The 20,321-nt window shown below is 42.5% G+C and overlaps 1 protein-coding gene across 1 annotated transcript in view; it reads right to left on the minus strand.

Moving 5' to 3' along the window:
- Positions 1 to 20,321, minus strand: part of VIPR1 (vasoactive intestinal peptide receptor 1) — a 113,880-nt gene that overhangs the window by 30,431 nt on the left and 63,128 nt on the right. Inside the window, exons 4-6 of the mRNA XM_066555149.1 lie at positions 11,092 to 11,195; positions 4,095 to 4,195; positions 1,693 to 1,825 (exon numbers count right to left, since the gene is read on the minus strand). Of these exons, the coding sequence (XP_066411246.1) occupies positions 1,693 to 1,825; positions 4,095 to 4,195; positions 11,092 to 11,195 (338 nt within the window). The remainder of the gene's footprint in view (positions 1 to 1,692; positions 1,826 to 4,094; positions 4,196 to 11,091; positions 11,196 to 20,321) is intronic.

Below are 20,321 nucleotides of genomic sequence, written 5' to 3' on the forward strand. Positions count from 1 at the left end.
TAATCTGGTGCTGACAGATTTGTTCCACATAATTTTATAATCATTATGCATCATCCAGCCATTCACCCTGAGCTGGCAATTAACTCAAAAATCATCTGATGGGGAGAAACATAAAAATGTTGTAGCCATGGGGGCTACCTGAAAGTTCAGGTATTCTGGATTCTGCAGGAAAATTCTGTATTTACACCCAGAAATGTTTCTGCATGGAGGAGAAGCAAACACTGGATCCAGCAGAATCCAGTGGAAACTCCCACAGGGATGAGAGGTGGGTTCTCATTCTGTGGCCTCTCCTGGCTTGGCTGCTCTGCCAACTGGCATTGATAATTAATCTGTGGCAATTGATTCCAGTTTCCATGTCTTTCTACCCATTCATGGACCTTCAGAAGAAAATCCCATTCCAAGAATCCAGAGAGGATCACAGGGAGGAGGGAGCACACAGGGAAAGGAATCATGCTGCACACAGTTCTCGGGAAAAGCTGAGAGGAGGCTGCTCTGAGCTTCAACTCAGACATGCTCAAGCAGAAAGGTCATTATAACAGCAGGGACAGGACTCAGGGTGAGGATACAGGAAAGCCAGAAAGCAAGGAAGAAATTGGGTGGATGGAGAAGAAAAGAGAGTATTTTTTTTGGTGGTGTATGACATAAAAAACAGGTCCGGAGGTATCAGCAAGCAGCTCATCCAATGCTCTGAATTTACTATGGAGGGTTCCTGGGTTTTTTTGGTTTTTTTTTTTTTTTTTCCCCCTGGATAACTTCTGATCACATCTCTTCATTTTGGTGATTTCCATTTCCTGCCTAAATTTATTCATGACTGGTGTCCTCTTACGTCAGCGTAGCCTTTAGATAAACAGCCCTTCTCCCTCCTTAATGTTTGCTCCAGCTGATAACACTGACTTTGAAAGGCAAAAAAATAACCCAACTCCTTTATTCCCCTTATTTATCATCCCAGTAGGGAAATCTCACAGTTGCAGACAGCGAGCGTGGGATACTGATTCAGATGAAAAATGGATGATGATGATGGTGTCTGCACAGAGATTTCCTGCCTGAAATCCTGCAGAGATCTGGTCACTGGAGCCCAGAGAATCACCCACATGCAGGGGCCTTCTCCCAAAGGACTGAACAGCATTCCAGACTCCAGGGAACTGATTAATTAGAGCCCACTGTCTGTGGGTGCACATAACACACACAGCTCATGTGGAAGTACTTATCCCATAGATAACTAACATTAGTTATGTGAATTTGGATCTGACTCCCATCCTCATGGAAGGAAAAGGTTTTATTGAGTCCCTAAACACAAACCTCCTTTGAGCAGGATATCCAAGAAATTAGCATGTGGCTGGGAGATGGACACAGGACTGACAGGAGCCCCAAAATCCTGTATAACCTCATTGTGGGTTTGATCTGATGAAATCCTTAAGGTTCAAAAACACCTCTAGGACCATCAAGTCCAACTTCAGAAAGGACTAGATATAAAATATAAATATATACATTTTGGACTCAGATAATCAGTTGATTCCTTCTCCATACAAGTCAAATGGCAGCAATCATGGATTTCTTTTTCCTTTCAAATGAGAAGAGGATTTGAAATCTTCCCAAAGTTCCACCTCACATGCATTTGCAAGGTGATTATTGGTGCATTGCTTAAGAGGGGCAACAAAATGGGGTGGAAATTTTGAGTGCAAGGCTACTTACTGAACTCACAAAGCAGTGCTCAGACTCCCCACTTTCAAACAGGATGACATCCTTGATGAAGACTGCGATGGCTCTCATGATGAAGGACATGAAGAGGTGCATGTGAATGTAATTTCGAGTACAGTGTAGTTTTCTGTGGGGAAGAAATTAAACATTTCTGAATAGCAAATCTTCTCAAAAGCATTCTTTTTATATTTACACATTTCTTCTACTATGACAGAGTCCCAATTAAACATTAGAAACCCTGAGACAGGCTCTGGTCTGATGAACATCACCACAAATCCACTTAAGCCTCTTTAATTCCACAGAATGTGGCAATCCATGTATCTGCAACCGTACTGCTGCTTTTTCAATCCTCAGAAAAACAGGAAAAAATAGAGGATGACAGAAAACAGGTCCATCCCACTGCTCTCCACTGGAAAAAAAAATGTTTTTGACTGAGCAGACTGTGCTCATATTAAAGGGCTTTTTTCTACAGAATGTTTCTGCTGCAATAATTCTTTTCAAAGTGAAATGTCTTTTCAAGCAGGCAAATAAATTCTTAGCATCTGTTCCCAGAATTAACACATATTACAGACTTTCTGGAATAATATGAACTATATTTTCACTTAAAAATTACTGGTTGTTAACGATACTGAGAACCACACCAGAGTTTTTCTATCCCTTGCCTGCTAATATTTTGAAGACAAATTCTGATCAAGTGGGATTTTTTTTTTTTCAAAAGAGAATTTACACCAGCTAAAGTGAAAGGCCTGATTGTCTGGAAATGGGTACTTTGTACAGACACCAGAACCACACCAGACCTCACTCAGCAGCACAATGAAATTAGCACCTCTTAATGAGCCAGTGGGCCGTGGCAGAGGTTGTGCTGCTAATCTCTGATGATGGCAAAATAATGCGGCTGAGCTGAGTCCTCTGTGCCTGCAGGCCAAGGCAAGTCAAGCTAAGCTGTTTCCCACCAAGGAAAAACAGGATCCTCAATGGTTTCACCAGCCTGGCTGGCACTTTGTGCCTTGTGGAGGTTGTTGGCATGTGTCTGATTGACTCCTCCATTGTAAGGGGAGTGGAGAGAGCACTTGGGAAGAGAAGTGATAAGTTCCAGAAGGGTGACACCAGCCTTGGTGTAAAATACCCTAGAAAATGTGCTCTATCTTAAATGAGGAGATGGAGCCTCATCCAAAGGGTTCTTCCAGCCCAGCTTTTAGCTGATCTCTCTTTACATAAATTAATTTATAATAGGAGATGGCATATATGCAGACATCTTCATTGGAGGCAACCAAATTTAGATACCTGAATCTATTGCAAAAAATAGAGAGCAAGAATTAATCCATTTGTTGCAGTCTGGGATTCCAATGTCACTTGGTGAGCTCCAGACTATGTGCCCATCCATCCATCCATGAGGCCCTGGGTCTCCTGCAGGCCCTGCATCCTATCTGCCACACTTGTGCACATCTCAGGGACAGCAGCAAGTTAAAATGGCCCTGGGTGTCTCTGTCTTGCCATAGAGTGACAGCAGGAAGGGTTTTTGGAAAAGACTTTGGGAGGAAACAGGCTGCCCAGAGAAACTGTGGATGTTCCATCCCTGGAAGTGTCCAAGGTCAGGTTGGATGGAGCTTGGAGCAACCTGGGATAGTGGAAGGTGTCCCTGCCCAGGGGATGGAATGAGATGATCATTAAGGTTGCTTCCACCCCAAACCATTCTGGGATTTTGTGATCCTGGATATTTTTGGATGCAATTTTGGATACCAGTTTGAATACCTACTTAAGGTAGAAAGTATGTCCTTGGTATCCATATATAGGACTCCATGGACTGTAACCCTCTAAAAGAGATCCATCATAGAACAATCTGCCTTTGGTGAGATGAATCCACCTGAATAACTGCATTTGGGTTACAACTCCCACAGGAACGTCACAAATCACACACCAAAACACAGTGACACTGAAAGATGGAGGAATCTTCCTCCCCTATCCAAGACAGATTGACAGAAATCTTGGGCACCTTCCTGTAATACTTAAAACCTGCACAGCTGTCACCCTGTTCTTCTAAGCCTTCTGATATTTACATTCTTGTAATGAAGATTCTCACACACTTTTCTGTAAATAATTACTGTTTTGCATTCTTTTCTGGAGGAGGAGGAATTTGATGGACTGTTGGTTTGCCCAGTGTCATTGGAGAGGTGGCACTTTCCTCTTCCAATCCACTGTCACTTTTGCAAGTCTATAAATGCTGGAGTCAGAAATTAAACTTCCCTTCTTTTTTACCTTGGAGGTTCCAGCGTGCGTGTCGTTTTATTTCATGTCCTACAGTGACAGAGCCTTATTTTGTGTCCTTTGTCCACACAGCCTGTAAATCACCAGCCTTTGAGCCCTTTCCCTGATTTTTTTTCTGCTGGTGGCCTTACCTGAAGAGACACAGGATGATCATGGCAGCTGTGAGGGCGATGAGGGACAGGGTGTGTCCGATGGTGTAGCCGGTCTTGACCGTTCCGTAGAACGCCGTTTGCTGGTGTGAAAGAAAGAAAACAGAGCTTTCAAAGAGGTCCAGGAAAATCCTAAACACAGTATCACTGATGTCTGGGACAAGGAAATCATCCTTCTCCATTCTCTTAGAACACCTCTGACTCCTTCACCCTTTAAAATCCCATCCAGTAATGAATGTGACTCAAACGCCGCTGGTGTGAGTGTGGAGAATGCATCTGGTTGCAGCAGGGCTTGGACCACTCCGAACCTGGGTTAAAGTTACAAAAGGGAAAGGTTCCTGCTGGAAGGAGGCAGATTTGACACCTGCTCCAGCCTAAAACCTCATGGAACAGGAGTGATCAATGTTCAGCTAAAGAGTGCATGACACTGGGTCTGATGCAGTGGGAGTGGTGAGATTAATTTTATTAAGGAGGTCTGAGGGCAGAACTGTCTGGGAAATGGGTTTGCTTTTGTGGGATTTACACTGTTGTTTAGGCAAGTCAAACGTTCTCACTGTTAACTCAGAAATGTGTGGTAAGTTGGAAATTGGTTCATGGTTTTTCTCTTTGACAGCACACAGAGGGAATCTTTGAGCTTGGATCCAACAGGGAATCCCAGTCTAAATAAAATGGGCAAATAAGCTCTCCCAAGCTCTCTAACAACACTCTAAATCAATAGTTTTTTATTTCCAGCTTTAAAAAAAAGAAAAAAATCAAGAGGTAAAATTATTTAGACATTTATCAATTAAAAAAAAATTCAAAGTTTTTATGAGAATCTAACTCAGTTTATGGAAAATTTTATTTTTTCCAGCTTTTGATTGACCCTCCTCTGCCCTCCTTGTCACCATCTTCTATAAACAACCCAAACAACCAAAACCACAAAGAGCAGGTTAGGCAGAAAATCTAAACCCAACCTTGTTTGGAGAAATACTCTTCCATAACATTGAGAGTTGACATTTTTATGCGCTATTTTCCCTGGCTTTGACATGTATTGGGTGCTTTACAGAAGCAGCGAGGCTGGGATGAGTTGCAATCCTTTAGCATTTGCACAAGCCAGCTTGGAGAGGTGTTAAAACAAACAAGAGATTTTTGAGAGATAACACTGCTCCTATCTTTGACCACAGATCTCAAAGGTGGTTGAACCACGGTGTCCTTCCGGCCACATCACTGAGAGCTTTGGGTCACTCTGAATAGATCATTCGAGGCTTTCAGGACAATCTATCTGTCTGGTCTTGCCCAGATAAAGCTCTGCAGGTGGGGCCTCACCTGAGGGGGGCAGAGGGGTAGAATCCCCCCTTTCCCTGCTGCCCAGGCTGTGGGATCAGCCCAGGAGACAATTGGATTTCTGGGCTACAGGTGCACATGGTCAGCACCTAGAAGATAAAATCTTTCCAGCCTTCCTGGAGTCTGGGATCCCAAAGGCAGCTCTGACTTTTCTAATTAAAGCAGTCCACCTCCCTCATGTTTAATCTTTCTCTATTATCTCTCTTTTTGATGGCACCAGAGCAGAACTGTTCCAGGAAAGACTTGGCCAGCAGAAGGAAGGAGCTCATGGTAGGGGACTGCAGGAGGAAGAGGTTGTCCCACACTTCATTTAGCAAAGCAGCCCTTCTGCCTCTTAGAGTCATTCCCAGGAGCAAGTTATGCACAGAAAGTTCCTGGTGTGATTCAACAAGCAAATCCCTGCTCTCCACTCCATATTTTATAGTGATTAATCCTTCTTGTGCAGAGAGGGATGGTTCTGCATGCAGCTTTAATGCAGGATGTGGGGTCATCTCTGCTCTGGAAACTGCACATAATGGCTTCTCACTCTTCACTGCACTTGCTAATGACAGTTGGTTCCTATTCCAGAGATATCCAAGCAGAGAATTTGACCCAAGATCATAAATGGAGTTGAAATTTCACTCAGGGTCCAGATTATAAAATATTCTTAGTAGAAAAGAAAGGGATGTAGATAAGTGGAGGCAATGCATGCCAGGATGGCTGACTGTTTTACAGAATGAAATCAGGCAAATTCATCATTGTTTCTTTGACTTCTAAAAGCTTCTGCTTAATTTAACAGGAGTGTGATAATAACAATTATTTGAGGTAGGTGCTAAATTGAGATTAACTGAGATTTATTTTCCTTGGTTTCTATTCAGTAACTTCAATATTTGTCCCTTGGTTGACAATGGGAAACATTTACAATTTTGGGAGAAAAAAAAAAAGAGAAATACTGGTATGAAGTCTTTCAGGAGCCAAGTGTTTTGGGGTTCATGTCATCCAGCCCAAAGTCATTGGGGTTCTCTTGAGAGTAAATTAAAAGAAATTTCTTTGGAGAGAAATGTGGGCTGAACTGACCTCTGGAGGGGTTTCTTTATTTTGCCATTTTCAGGCAAAACCTACAGAGACCTGGTGTTGGAACCCTGGATACTGAGAATTTCAGACTTTCTGTGTTGAAAGGCACAGATCCTCAGGAGAACAATGCATGTGACCTGAAGCTATAGAAAAAGCTTCCAAAATTGATTAATAACACAAAGATTATGAGTGTGTAGTTTAAATAGAAGTGTGTGACATCACATAGGGGAAAACTTAGAGTTTAAAGTTTTAGAATATAGTAATATATATAAGGCAAGATAGAAGTTTTAAAGCAGTAGCTAATCCTTCATCTTCAATTTCTTCTTCATGAGTTTAAGTAGTATTTTATAATTAGATAGAAAAATCCACATTGAGGAACACAAGTAGTTATTAAGTTAAAAATAAAGATAATTTAATTTCTTAATTAGATAGTTTTTCCTTAAAAGACCTTATAGAGATAAATACAAAGCTGTTTTGTAACTTATTAGTGAAATACTGTAAAACTCACAACTTATAATACTACAATATAACCAAGAACTAATAAACATCTGAATCCAAAATACCATCCCTACACATTTAACCCCAACCCTGACCAAAGCAAAAAACAAAACAAAACCCCAATAACCCTGGGGTGGCCCTTCTGAGCAGATGGAAACACAGCAGGGACAAGAGCATCACATCTGGCAGAGGAGCAGGATAGCAGCCCCACTCCCCATTTGCTAATGCACCATTTTTAAAGGTCAGCTTGGAGAAGGGCTCATCATCCCTGCATGGACCCCAAGAGCAGCATTTTGGTGCCTCCATCATCTGCTGCTTTAGGGACTGCCAGAATTCACAGCTAAAACCTCACACACTGCCCTTATTTACTTTTCATACTTTTTTTCTTGCTGTTTCTGACCTGAGACCAAAAGTTCATGAAGTTTTTAACTCCTGGAAGCTTATCAGTCTTGCCTGGACCTCATGTCCTGTACAGCCTGCTGGTTTTGTTCTCCTTTCTTTACTTCTTGCGCCCCAAACTCACTGCCAATTCAATAACAAGAAAACAAAAATCTATTCTTCTTCACAGGCTGCTACTGCATGTTCACCCCCCCTCAGCCACCTTTCACACAAATTGGAAGAAAAAAAAAGCAAGGAAAAAACCCATGGAAATCAAGGGAAAATAATTAAGAAAGAATTAAAAGAACACAATAGAGGTTCTCCTGGTAACACAGCACTCTGGCAATGCTGCAGGCTGTAGGGTGGCAGGAGCACGTCCCAGGAATTCCCAAATCCCCTGTGCAGCAGGAACACTCTTGTGATCTTTAGCTGGTCACAGTGACCCCGAGATGTGTTTGAAAGTCTCTTTTCCCAGCCCAGAAGTCAAAGAAGGAGTCAGAGCTCTTCAGTTCTTGGTCTCAAGGTTGTTTATTGTTTCTTATCTATAAAATTCTTTCTCCTGTCCAGCTGAGGTCCACTCAGCAGGACAGACAGAGGCACTCTGACCACCTCAGAGGTGATGTTATCTTTTTATACTAAAAACTACGTGTAAAATATTTACAGTTACTTCCCAATACCTATCACCTATGTTAGACAGTGAGCTTCTACTCTAAACTGTTGCAGACATCTTTTATGAAAAATCCTTTCCTTAGGATTTTTTCTCCTGAGAAGCTGAGAGGCCTCAGGAACAAAATGTAACCAATGGTTATCTGCTGCTGTGGAATGCAACAGGTGCATCTGGGATTGGCCCATGTTGGATGTTTCTAATTAATGGCCAATCACAGCCCAGCTGGCTCAGACAGAGAGTCTGAGCCACAAACCTTTGTTATGATTCTTCCCTATTCTATTCTTAGCCAGCCTTCTGAAGAAATCCTTTCTTCTGTTCTTTTAGTACAGTTTTAATGTAATATATATCATAAAATAATAAATCAGCCTTCTGAAACATGGAGTCAGATCCTCGTCTCTTCCCTCAACCTGAGACCCCTGTGAACACCCTCACACAAACCAACCCAAAAGTGCCAACATCACAGCAGAAGATGGAGGCCAAGAAGAAGAAGGAGAAAGGCTGGACACGCCAGATTCCCCCATCTTGCCCCCTGAACCCCCATTCTAAAAACCCCCAAAAAATCTATTTTTTCACTCCGTGATAGATTCATTATCATTCTACTCAAACTGTCATGGCTTGTAATCCTTCATACAAGGTTGGTAATTGTTTTTCCAAGGGCTCAATCAAAGGCAGAGGGGTCTTGGGCTCTGTGCCAGGGTCTCTGAGCCCCCTGGGCAGGGGCTTGAGTCCTCCAGGGCAGCCAGAGGAATTTCCTGGGTTCCCACAGGACACCAGCAGAGCTCTGGGTGGGGGTCCTTGCACAGCAGAGCTGGAGCAGTGCTTTCTGCAGGCACACAGCTCAGTCTGAGGGAAGGACACTTGAGGATGTGAAGTGCTGGCTGAACCTGCAGGCAGACTAAGGCTCTATTCAGCACAATCCTCAAGTTCTTTGTGCACCTCTGCCTTTGCTCTTTGCTGTTTTCTTTGCCGCTCAGAGCTGGCTCAGTTCTGCTCAGATCCCCTGTTAACTCTTGGAGTGCCTTGGTAATGTGGGACAGTGCACAGAGACCTCTCACCATGTTGAGTCACAGAATCCCAGAATGGATTGGGTCAGAAAGGACCTTAAAAATCATCCCATTCCACCCCTGTCCTGGGCAGGAACACCTTCCACTACTATCCCAGGCTGCTTCAAGCCCTCTCCAACCTGGCCTTGGGCACTTCCCAGGATGGGACAGTCACAGCTTCTCTGGGCAACCTGTGCTGGGGCCTCGCTGTCCTCTCAGTGAGGAATTTCTTCCCAATTTCTCATCTTAACCTGCCCTTCTTCAGCTTAACACCATTCCCCCTTGTCCCATCACTCCATGCTCTTGTGAAAAATCCCTCTCCAGCCTTTTTGTAAGCCCCCTTTAAATACTAGAAACACACATTCATTAATTATTGAGATTCCTATGTCCAACATTCACTAACACTAACACTGAGGTATGTTTTAAACAGCAACAACAACAAAAAAAGCACGAGCAGAGGTTTAATATAAGCACATTAACCTATTATATAAAAACATAAATACTGCAACATGTGATTGCAGTGAAGTATAACTTTCCATGCATAAGCTTTTTCTTGTTGACTGTGGGACTGCTTCAGGTGATTAGTTTAGATTAGATGCTGAACTTTGAGTTAGGTGAGGTGAATCTTGCTTCTAACATTTGTTATCCTCTTTAGACTTTACCCTTCATGTCTCAGCTTGCAGCAAACCAGTAACTAACTCCTTCCTGTGGAATGACAATACTCTGCAAAGCTAATTATACTCAGGTCAGTGATTGCTAATTTATACACAAACAATATCCCAGAGAACTTTTGGATTTTCTATCAAAATTTAGTATAATTTCATGAAAATATGTGTTCCCTGCAGTGATGTGGATATTTAGCTGGTTGAGATGTGCAGAGCAGCAAAAAGTAATTTTTATCCCTTTAGAGTTTTTGATGCTTATGTTGCCACAGAAAGACTGGAATCACCGTATCTACTTAAGCATAAATATAAATGTGGAGGGCTTGTTTCAAAGTGCACTGTGGAAAATAAAACACCTGAAGTTATGTGTGGGCATCCCATAGACAATGGTCTGATCTTCTCAGGTCTTGACATCCTGGAAATTTTGGATGTCCAATCCCTGGGAGTGTTCAAGGCCAGGTTTGGAACAGCCTGGTCTCTGCTGTTCTGGAGGTGTCTCTGCCCACAGCAGGGGGTGGAATGAGATGATCCTGAAGTTCCTCTCCATCCCAAGCTGTGGAAACCCAGGGCACTGGGAATGTTTCTGTGTCTGCTCTGGGCTGCCCTGACCCCCAGGGCAGCACTGACTCTGACCCTCATTCATGGAGAAAGTTCCCCAGGCTTCAAGATAGACTGGAACCCACAAAAGTGTGAAATAGATTCTAGAGAGCAGTGCAGGTGTGTCACTGGGTGAGAAATTGAGGTTTTGGGGTTTTTAGTGTGTTGTGGATGGCAGCAAGATGGAGGGCACAGGGTGTCACCCTGGGTTTCTGCTCCATGCTTCTTCTTCCTCCTTCTCCATGGTTTGGGTGGCATTTTGTAATTGGGCAGAAAAGTCCCCATTGCAGCTCTGTGGGATCAGTGATTGGGTTCAAAGGGAAAATAATCCAGGTGTCAGCTCTTCATTGGACAGTTTAGTCTGAAAAGACCTTGGAACAAGAGATTGTGGCCATTTTGTGCCTTCTAATGAAAAGCTGCTGAACTCCCAGCAGTGAGACTGTTTTACTGATAAGAAATAATAAACACCTGAGTGCAAACATGAACTACTGTCTCAAGTGCCTTCAATCCAGACCCAGAGAAACCCACAACTGGAACCACCATCCCAAGCCATTCCATAATTCCACGAGTCTATGACATTAAAGGGAAGATAATTTCCTTGACCAAACATTTGAACTCTGCTTCCAAGGATCCTCAAGAGGATCCTTCCCTTTTGAGGAATCAGAGGGGGAATGGGAGAAGTTGGGCATGGGAAGATCGTACAATTTGGATTTTGATCCCTGTTAAATCTCAATGTCCACCCACCCAGGTTTACAAACCTCTTCCCCTGGAGTGCTGTTGGAATCATATCCACAAGCTACAGCATAGGGTGCAGGGTACACATCTGACCAGCCCTGGCTTGTACAATTCCTGGTCACATTCCCTGGAAGAAAAGAAAAAAAAAACCCATGATTTAAAAGAAACCTTTAGCTCACTGTAAAAACAACTTCTGCCTCTTATGGTATAAATGCCAAAACACAATTCTTGTAATACTTAGAGAAAAACTCTCATACTTTTTCCCTGTTAATAATTTTTCATATTACACAGAGCTCATAAATGGGAGACATCTATTCTGTTTTAAAGTCCAGACCTCAGTAAAAAAGTAGATTTTAATACAGAGGTGCACACAAAACATCCCTTCAAGTGGTACCATGCTGCCAGTCGTACCCAGACCTTTGGTTCCTGGCACTGCACCAGTATTGTTTGAATGTTTTATTGTCACATTGACTTTGTTCCTGGAAAAATTTTATCTAAACAAAGCAGTGAAGTATTTATGCCTTTCACTGTGCCTGTGAGAAGCCAGGACAGGGATAGATAAAGGGCTCATTTCACACCATGCAGATAAGGCTGGGGGTCTGGGAACCAAATCCAGTCCTCCACACCCAGACCTTGCCTACAACTGAGCTCTGAGCAAATGTGATTCCTGGAAAATGTACTGCACTCTGGTTTGTGAACAAAACACTTCAAAATTTGGCTGTGAAGGGAGAAAATCCACATATACTGACAAACTCTCTTGCCTGTTTCAACTTGCATACTCCAGGGCAGGAAGATTTCCTGGACTGTCAAGCTTGCTGAGTGCCTGGGGCCTCTGACCAGCTAAAAAGAGCTTTAATTAACACAAGAACATCTCACTCCTTCAGCCAAACTGTCAAAACTGAAGTTCATGTGGCTCTTTGGTACTCAGATCTGCCTGATCCATCCAGGATTCTAAGAGCAAAGCGCTTCTTACTTTGTAAAACATCTCTGCTCCCTGTCCCAGCTGGACCTCAAACCCACAGCAGCTTAATCCAGTAAAAGCAGAGACCAGCACTCAGGATAAGCCTTACCCCAAGAGGTTTGTAGGCTAAAAGGCCAAGATATGGGTTTGTCAAAAATAACAGAGCAGAAACGCAGCCAACAGCACATTGTAAATTCCCCCAGCACCTTCCCTGACCACCAGCGCCCACCCTGCCCACCTCACTAAAATCCCATTACTGGGGCATTCCACTGGTGCCATTCACCTCACAAAACTGGAAAACTGGTCAATACACCAGAATGAACAAACAGAAGTGAAACTTTGCTTCTTAAGGTGAAAAACGACACCAAGGAAGCTCAAAGAGCTTTGCAAACATTTCCAACGATTGAGCTCTTTGCACACAAGAGTAAGAAAACTGCAAATAGGACCAAATCAATTATGCAGCTGTGAGTCACAAAAATATTTGAGTATCACCTCCAGCAATTTCTGACACTTGACTCATCTGAGCATCTTCCCAGCCACAGGCCTGTTCTGCACTGAGAACAATCCCCTGCCTGAAGTCACTTCTCCAATCCCTGTGACAGATGGATTTTGATATTAAACTTGTCCCTCTAATCTGTCTTTGCAGCAGATCTGAATCTGGGAGGTATTGTAAAAACAGGGCCCCCAATGCAGGGAAAAATGATGAGGAAGACACTGTTAATACCAGAAGGTTAATTAATTACTTCATTATACTATTCTTCTATCCTATATCTAAACTGAAAATGCACAAGCACTCAACCAAATCTCCTGACCAACCATCAGGACACAGTTTGCAGAGATTGGTCAAGAAAACAAAACACTCACACCAGAATCCAATCAAGCAAATTCCTTCAGGTAAATAATCTTCCAACTAGAATGTTCCAATCTTTGGAACATTCCACATGTTCCAAAACACAGGAGCAGAAAATGAGATAAGATTTGGTTTTGACCATTCTTTCCTCTGCTTCTCTCAGGTTCAGAGACTGTGAATCCCACAGGGAGGGCTCTCAAAGGTGCTTTTCTTCATTGTCACAGCTGCTCCAGAAGCAGCCAAGTCCAGCCCAGCTCCATGGGCTGCTGGCCCAGGCTTTCCCTGCATGGCCACTGTTTGCAGTTCCTTCCACCAGGGTTCATATCAGGATCATAAAGGATCTTGTGCAAACAAATCAAGGACACGACTGTTCGGTGCTTTCAGCTTTTTTGAGTTATGCAATTTCTGTTATTTCTTCTTTGTTACAATGGATCCCATTATCTGAACTTCACTGCTTCCCATTTCCTGCTCAAAACTCTGTTTGGGGATGGCTTAAGATTTCACGGTGGTTTTAAATCTTTGTTTCTTATTCCCAGTGAGCTGAAGTGTGTTCCTTTCAGCTTATTTTTCTCCTATTTCTTCTTTTCAATTGCTCTTCCTCACAATTTCATGATTATTTAAAAACTCACCTCTCTCAGTACTTTCAAAATTTGTCCCAATGCTTTAGCAGATGTAGAAACCAAGGTAGAAGGAAACTCAATGACAAAGCATCAGTGGGATTAAAAAAATAATAATAAAAAATTACTCTGATTTTAGGGAAACTCAGAGGAAGAGTTTAGGGAAACTTCCCAGAGAATTTTTTCTATTACCCTTTGCAGCTCACTTTTAGGTGTGGAAAAATTACTCTGATTTTAGGGAAACTCAGAGGAAGAGTTTAGGGAAACTTCCCATAGAATTTTTTCTATTACCCTTTGCAGCTCACTTTTAGGTGTGGAAATTCACAAACATGGTGTGATACAAGACACCTTTCTAAAACCTCTCATGTGCACCTGACATCTGAGAGGTACAAAAAGTACAAGGTTAGAAAACAAAGATTTTATCACACCACAATTTGCCTGAAAATAATGGATAAGGCCTCTCCTCTGGCAAAATAACATTTCTAATTACTACTATTTAAAACGTCCCTTTTTATACTGAAAATGAGCATAAATTTTGGGAAAGTGCCCCACAAGCTTAGCTTTCCTCTGAGGTTTTTAGGTTAGACTGAAGTATCACACAGATTTTTATGTTCCAATGTCAAATCCCAGCTCTGCCACAGATCCCTGATGAAAATGATACATTTTTTGTGGCCTCACTGGCTCTTGTTTTTTCCAGACTTTGGTCATAAAATCTAATTATTTGTCAATGGAAAGGCAAATTTTTCAAAGCACCAGAAGTTGTATTTGCCATTTTTCAGAGCTGTTTCTCAGTAATTTGTGTAACACAAGTTCTCCCTAAAATGAGCACCAATGGAGTACATTGAAATCTGGAGTACAGTATCAGAAAACACAAACTTTCTGCACTTGGAATTTATCTCCAGCCTTTCAAAGTTCACTAGATTTCCCAAATGTTCCCATTTCCTATCAGACTGGAGCTAAAATTTTCAAACTGTACTCCTGGAGATTTAATGAGAAAGGAGACCAGGGGTTTATAATTACATGTATTTAGCAATGCAGAGTGGAGGAGATTCACTGAGAGATGGGAAGCATCCCCGTGCCAGCAGATTTGTGCTCCAGGCTCTCCTCTGTGTTGTGGAAAAAGAAGAGGCAAGTCCCTGGTGAGAACAGAGTCCTCTCATTCTCATGGTATTAGTTAAAGCCATGAATTAATCTGGGGGTTTTTGTGGGGTTTGTATTTAATATGATCAATATCACCACTGTCAAACTGGTGTGTCTGTTCCTAAAAGCAATGAGGTGAGGTTTTCCATTAAAAAAAAATTGGAAGAGCCACAACTAACTCTCATTTGTTTTAATAATAACCTCATTTTGCCTTGCAAGAGCTCAGTTCCTGTTTTCATGGCATCCCAGAATGGCTGAGTTTGGAAGGGACCTCTGGAGATCATCTGGCCCCAAACCCATGCTCAGGTGTGGTCACCTAAAATTTTAAGCATGACCAGATGCCTTTTGGATATTCTTGGAATCCTTCAAGGATGGAGGCTGCACAAATCTTGTCTCAGAATTCAGAATCATGAAATCATCAAGGAAGGATTTGGGTTGGAAGGGACCCTAAAACCCAGCTCCAACCTCCCACGAGACCTCCTTGTTGTCACTGAGAGGAATTTCCTTCCATGATTTATTCATGACACAGCAGAAGAGGAGGGAGGAGTTTGTGGAACAGAGATAAAACCAGAACATTTTCTTTATCAGAGGTGTTTGATCTGGGTGGGAGTTAAACACTGAACAGATGAACTGAATAAATGCACGGAGCTGTTGTCTTGCTCTCAATTTTTTTCTCCTACTTGATTTCTTTCTGCCTCTCATCTGTTTCAAACACACCCTTCAAACTCTGAGACATGTCTGAAAGTTCATGTTACAGGTGAAGTTTTACCTCTTTCATCTTCTTGGAAAAATACCGTCTTTTGGCTTTTAGTGGGAGTTTGAATTCAGACAAAGAGAATCTGAGGTCAATCATGGCTCGGGGGTGTTGGGTTTTGCTCCCCTCTTGCTTTCCTTGCCCTTTTCTGTAACAACTTCTAAAGCAGAGGGGAAGGTGGTGACTGATTGCCCAGCAATCAGTCCTGCTTCTCTAGCACCATATTCCATGGACATAAATCGATTTTTTCAAGCAGAAACGATTAAAGCAGTAACATTTCTATTATTTACCATTCCTGAGACACTGCTGAGCCCACTGGCACATCTCTACTTTCATTTTTATTATTGATCTGCCCCACTGTTCCTGGAAAACACTTGAAACTTGCAGACAGCTTTCACTTAGCTGGATGCTGAAGTGTTTAGGCCTGGGTAAAACTTGTGGGAAAAGTCATGACAGGATAATTTCCCAATTTGCTTCCTCTGCCTCAGTCGTGGTCTCACAATTTCATTCCTTCCGTGCAATTTCTGCCCACTGTTTAATGTTATTTTATATTTTTGTATTTCATAACTTTATGTCATAGTAGAACCTGTGGCATTGGGTCAGCACATCAAACAAGACCAACTTAATCTTCTCCCTTTGTTGTTTTTCACATCACTTGGCCTGCAGATATTGCTGTCACATGTCCAGTGCCCTGAAACTTCCTGCACCCCGTTTTTGTGGCAAAACTCAATTTTCCCTTATTTTCCTTTCCCCTTCCTGCACATTTCACTCCTAAGAGTGAAGATCCTGATCCTTATTACAGATAATTCCCCCTTTCTTAACAATAACAATGTTCCCCTTGATTAGGCACCTTTTGTAAACCATTTGTTTTCTCATGCTAAAAACAGAGCTGTCAAATTTTAGGACAAAATTCTCATTAGATCTTTTGATCCTGCAATTATAGAATTCCAGGAAACATTTAGGGAAAAAAAAAGATGCACATTTTCGGGTAGAGGTGGAGGTGTAGCCCCAGCCCTTCAGAGGAGTGAGGCACAAGTATTGTGACACCTCAGGTGCAAATAAATTATGGAATCGTAGAATGGTTTAGGTTGGAAAAGCCCTCTAAGATCATCAAGTCCAATCATTAACCCCACACTGCCAAGGCCACCATCAAACCATGTCCCCAGGTGCCACATCCACACGTTTTTGAGCACTGCCAGGGATGGTGATGCCCTCTCTGAGCCTCCTTTTCTCCTTTCTGGTAATTTTGCATTTCTGATATGAAGGCACATGTGGACAGCAGAGAACCTGAGCAGGTTGAGGGTTCTCAGTGAACTCCACAAAACCCACACTCAACTTCTTGGGTATTTTAATGACTATTTGTAGCAAATAAATAATGGGTATGGCTAATTTTGGGGTTCTTTAGAGAGGTGGTGTCGTCTTCTTCTTATCTGCTGCTCTCTGCTCATCCCTATCCTCATTTTATTCAATTTTTGCTCCAGTTTCAGAAGCAATGCAGAATAAAAAGTGTTCACGAAGGAGGGGAAAGGAAAGGGGAAATAAATTTAGAACACCCGAGGAAAAAAGGAGTTTGGCAAGCCCAAAACTCAGATGGATCTCACCTCTCTGAGTGGGATTCCAGAGCTTGGCTGTGCCCATCCCCACCCCCTTAGGTCAATTAATCTCAGAGCTGAAGCTTAAAAACTGTCAGTGCTGATTTCACTTGTGCATGGCGGACAATTTGCTTTTGGAGAAACTGTGGGACATAAATCCCTATTACAAATGTCAACTTCCACGTATGGAAAGAGAGCCGGAACACTCTGGTTAAGAGGTGGAAAGCAAGGCACTTTAATAATGAAAGGTGCCAAAAATATTTTCATCCATCTCCCTCACATGGCACTGATGAACGTCATGAAATAATGAAAATTTTCTGGATCTGTGAATGCCATAAAAAATTAATGTCAAATGACATCAGGACAGTTTAAGGTTTTAAAATGCCACAAGACATTTTATCCTTTATTAACCATGAGATGGGATATTAGTCATTTGAACAGCTTATTCTCCATGAGGCAGGAAAATCATATTAACACTTTGTTCCCTGGTATTTCACTCTTTTCCTGTTATAAACACATTAAAAAGATTTTCTCTGGCTCACAACTTGATAAAAGCTTTCCTGTTCCTGCAAAGGGATCAAAGAGTACGACTCAAACATTACCCAGGTGATTGAGTTCCTTGAAAGCTGCTCAATGACAATCACTGCTACAAAGGAAGAGCTGCTTCACAACATTTAATGGCATTAATTTTGCAACAAATCCTATAAAACAGGAGGCAATCTTCCCCTCCCTTTATTTAAGACCATCACTGCTTTCCCTGTTTGTTGATGGTTGTGTACAGAGTGTCTGACTCAGAGAGAATCAAAGCTGCTGCTTCTGCTTTGGGAATGGCATCAGTTGTTGTGCTGGTGCTCTGCTGAGGCAGAATTCAATCCTGTTGGAAGACATTCCCATCTGCCAGAGCCACTCTGCAATATTTTGATTGCAAATAGAGAGAAATATGTGGTTTATGGGTGGTATTAAACTCATCTTGGAGTGGGAATCTAAAACCCAGCTGAACTGTACCTCTAAAGGAGCCTGTTCCTCACCTCTGACTGTAAAAGCCAGCACAGAGTCATTGAGGTTTAAAAAGGCCTCTAAGAACATCAAGTCCAACCATAAACCCAGCACTGCCAGGTGCACACTAAACCACAATCCTATTTTTGAACACTTCCCTGGACAATGAATCCAGCACTTCCCTGGGCAGCCTGTTCCACTGCTTGACCTCTATATATAATCAAATATACACAATATTCTCCTCATTGCTCAGCTCTGGTGGCATGATGTACTAGAAAGCATTTTTAAGAGATTTTTCTTGGTGTTTTACGAACTCTACTGGTATATAAAACCCAGGGAGTGAATGCTGTGCTCAGGGGAGGGCAGAGAGCAGGAACAGCAGGAAATTCTTCCACACAGCTGATCCCATGTACAGGGGTCTTGTCCTGCCAGATGTCATATCACAGCAGCTTCTGCCTCTTCTCCCTGGGTGTTGAGACAGGAATGATGAGCTACCAGGGAATTTTGGAAATGAGGGAGTTAGGGCTAGGATAGTGTTGGAACCCTGGCTGCTGAGAATTTCAGACTTTCTGTGCTGCCAGGCACTGACCCCCAAGAGAACACTGCACTGACCTGAGGCTGTGGAGAAGCTTCCAAAATGGAATGATAGAACTGGGATTGTGGGTGTGGAGTTTGAATGGAAGTGTGTGATATCACAGGGTTTAGAATACAGTGATATATATAGAGCAAGATGGAGGTTTTGGGGCGGAGGTTGGTCCTTCTTCTCCTCCTTCTTCTTCACCTTCTTGTTCTTGTTCTTCTTCTCCTTCCTCTCCTTCTTCACCTTCTTCTTCACCTTCACCTTCTTCTTCTCCACCTGCTTCTTCTTCTTCTCCACCTTCTTCTCCATGGCTTTGGGTGGTTTTGTGTAATTGGATAAAAAAAGTCCCCATTGCAGGCACGGGTGGTTGGTTATTGGGTTAAAAGTGAAAATAATTTCGGTGTCATTTCTTAGTTGGACAGTTTGTCCCTCAAAGGCCTTGTAGAGAGAGAGATGGGCTCCATTTTTAGTTTGTTACAGTGAAGTGCTGCAGAACTCAGGGTTTGTGAGACTGTGACAGAGATAAGAACTGATAAACATCTGAGTCCCAACAAGAAATACCATCTCACACATTTAATCCTGACCCTGGCAATAAAAAAGAAGCAAAGAATCTGCAGGATAGGACTTCAGGGATTTTGAATTTCCTTTCTGTGCCTGCAAAGAATTTTGGTGTGGCCTTGGGCAGGTCATGTAATCAGCATGTGCTGGTTAATGAGTGCAGTGCCCAGGCCTGTTGAACAGGGATGATATTGTGCTCCTATCCCCATTCCTAATTTATCCTGTGTGTTTGCACTACAGGCTTTAAAAATGGAGGGTCAGCTCAATGCAGGATCTCCAGTGCAAAAGAACTTAATTGTCTGTTAAGGCCTTCAGGGCTCCTATAATAAAAATAGTGAAAAATAACTGTACACTACCAGGAGGCACAATCAGCCCTGTTGCTGCACGGCCCCTTGAGACCTGAGTTTTAAACTAAAGCTTCTCAGAACACCCTGAGCAGTGAGTTGAGCTACCTCCTCCATAACCTCCCCTGCCCATTATTTGTCAGGTTAATTCCTTGGCCTGTGGTCAGATCTGTCATTCCAGCAGAAAAAAAAACCCAACTTTATTACGTCCAGTTCCAGCTTGTTCATTTTCTGTCAGAGACTTAATTAATGATTGTCCTAAACTGCTCATTTTGCACAACAAACATAACTGTTCCAGAGGTTGATTCAATTTTCACTGCACAACATCCATATTATTGGATTTCACCAGGAGCCATTTTTTGCATCCCTGTGGTCCACAGCAGTGCTGCTGCAAGTGCAGGGAGGATGTTTTGATGTTTGGGAATTCATGAATGGCTTGGAAACCTCCTTCACCTCATATCTAAACAGGACAACCCCCGTGGCAGGGAGGAATGATGAGGAAGACTCCATTGATATAACAAGGCCAATTAATTACTTTATTATACTATATTATTCTGTACTAATATTAAATTCCATCTAAACTGAACCTGCCAAGCACTCAACTCTGCTCACACTGCACAGAATCTCGTGACTGTCACCCAACAGTCCCAACTCACACACACACACCTGGCCCTGACAGGCCAAGGAACAAAACACCATCACTGTGGGTGAACAATCTCCATACTGCATTCTGCTTTGGCACAAACACAGGCACAGCAAATGAGAGAAGAATATTCTTGGGGAGAATTGTGCCTTGCTTTTCTCTGTGAAGAGAAATGTGGGGTTACACACCTGGCCCTGACAGGCCAAGGAACCAAAACA

The sequence above is a fragment of the Molothrus aeneus genome, chromosome 1, assembly GCF_037042795.1.
Source record: "Molothrus aeneus isolate 106 chromosome 1, BPBGC_Maene_1.0, whole genome shotgun sequence".
NCBI classification, from domain to species: Eukaryota; Metazoa; Chordata; class Aves; order Passeriformes; family Icteridae; genus Molothrus; species Molothrus aeneus.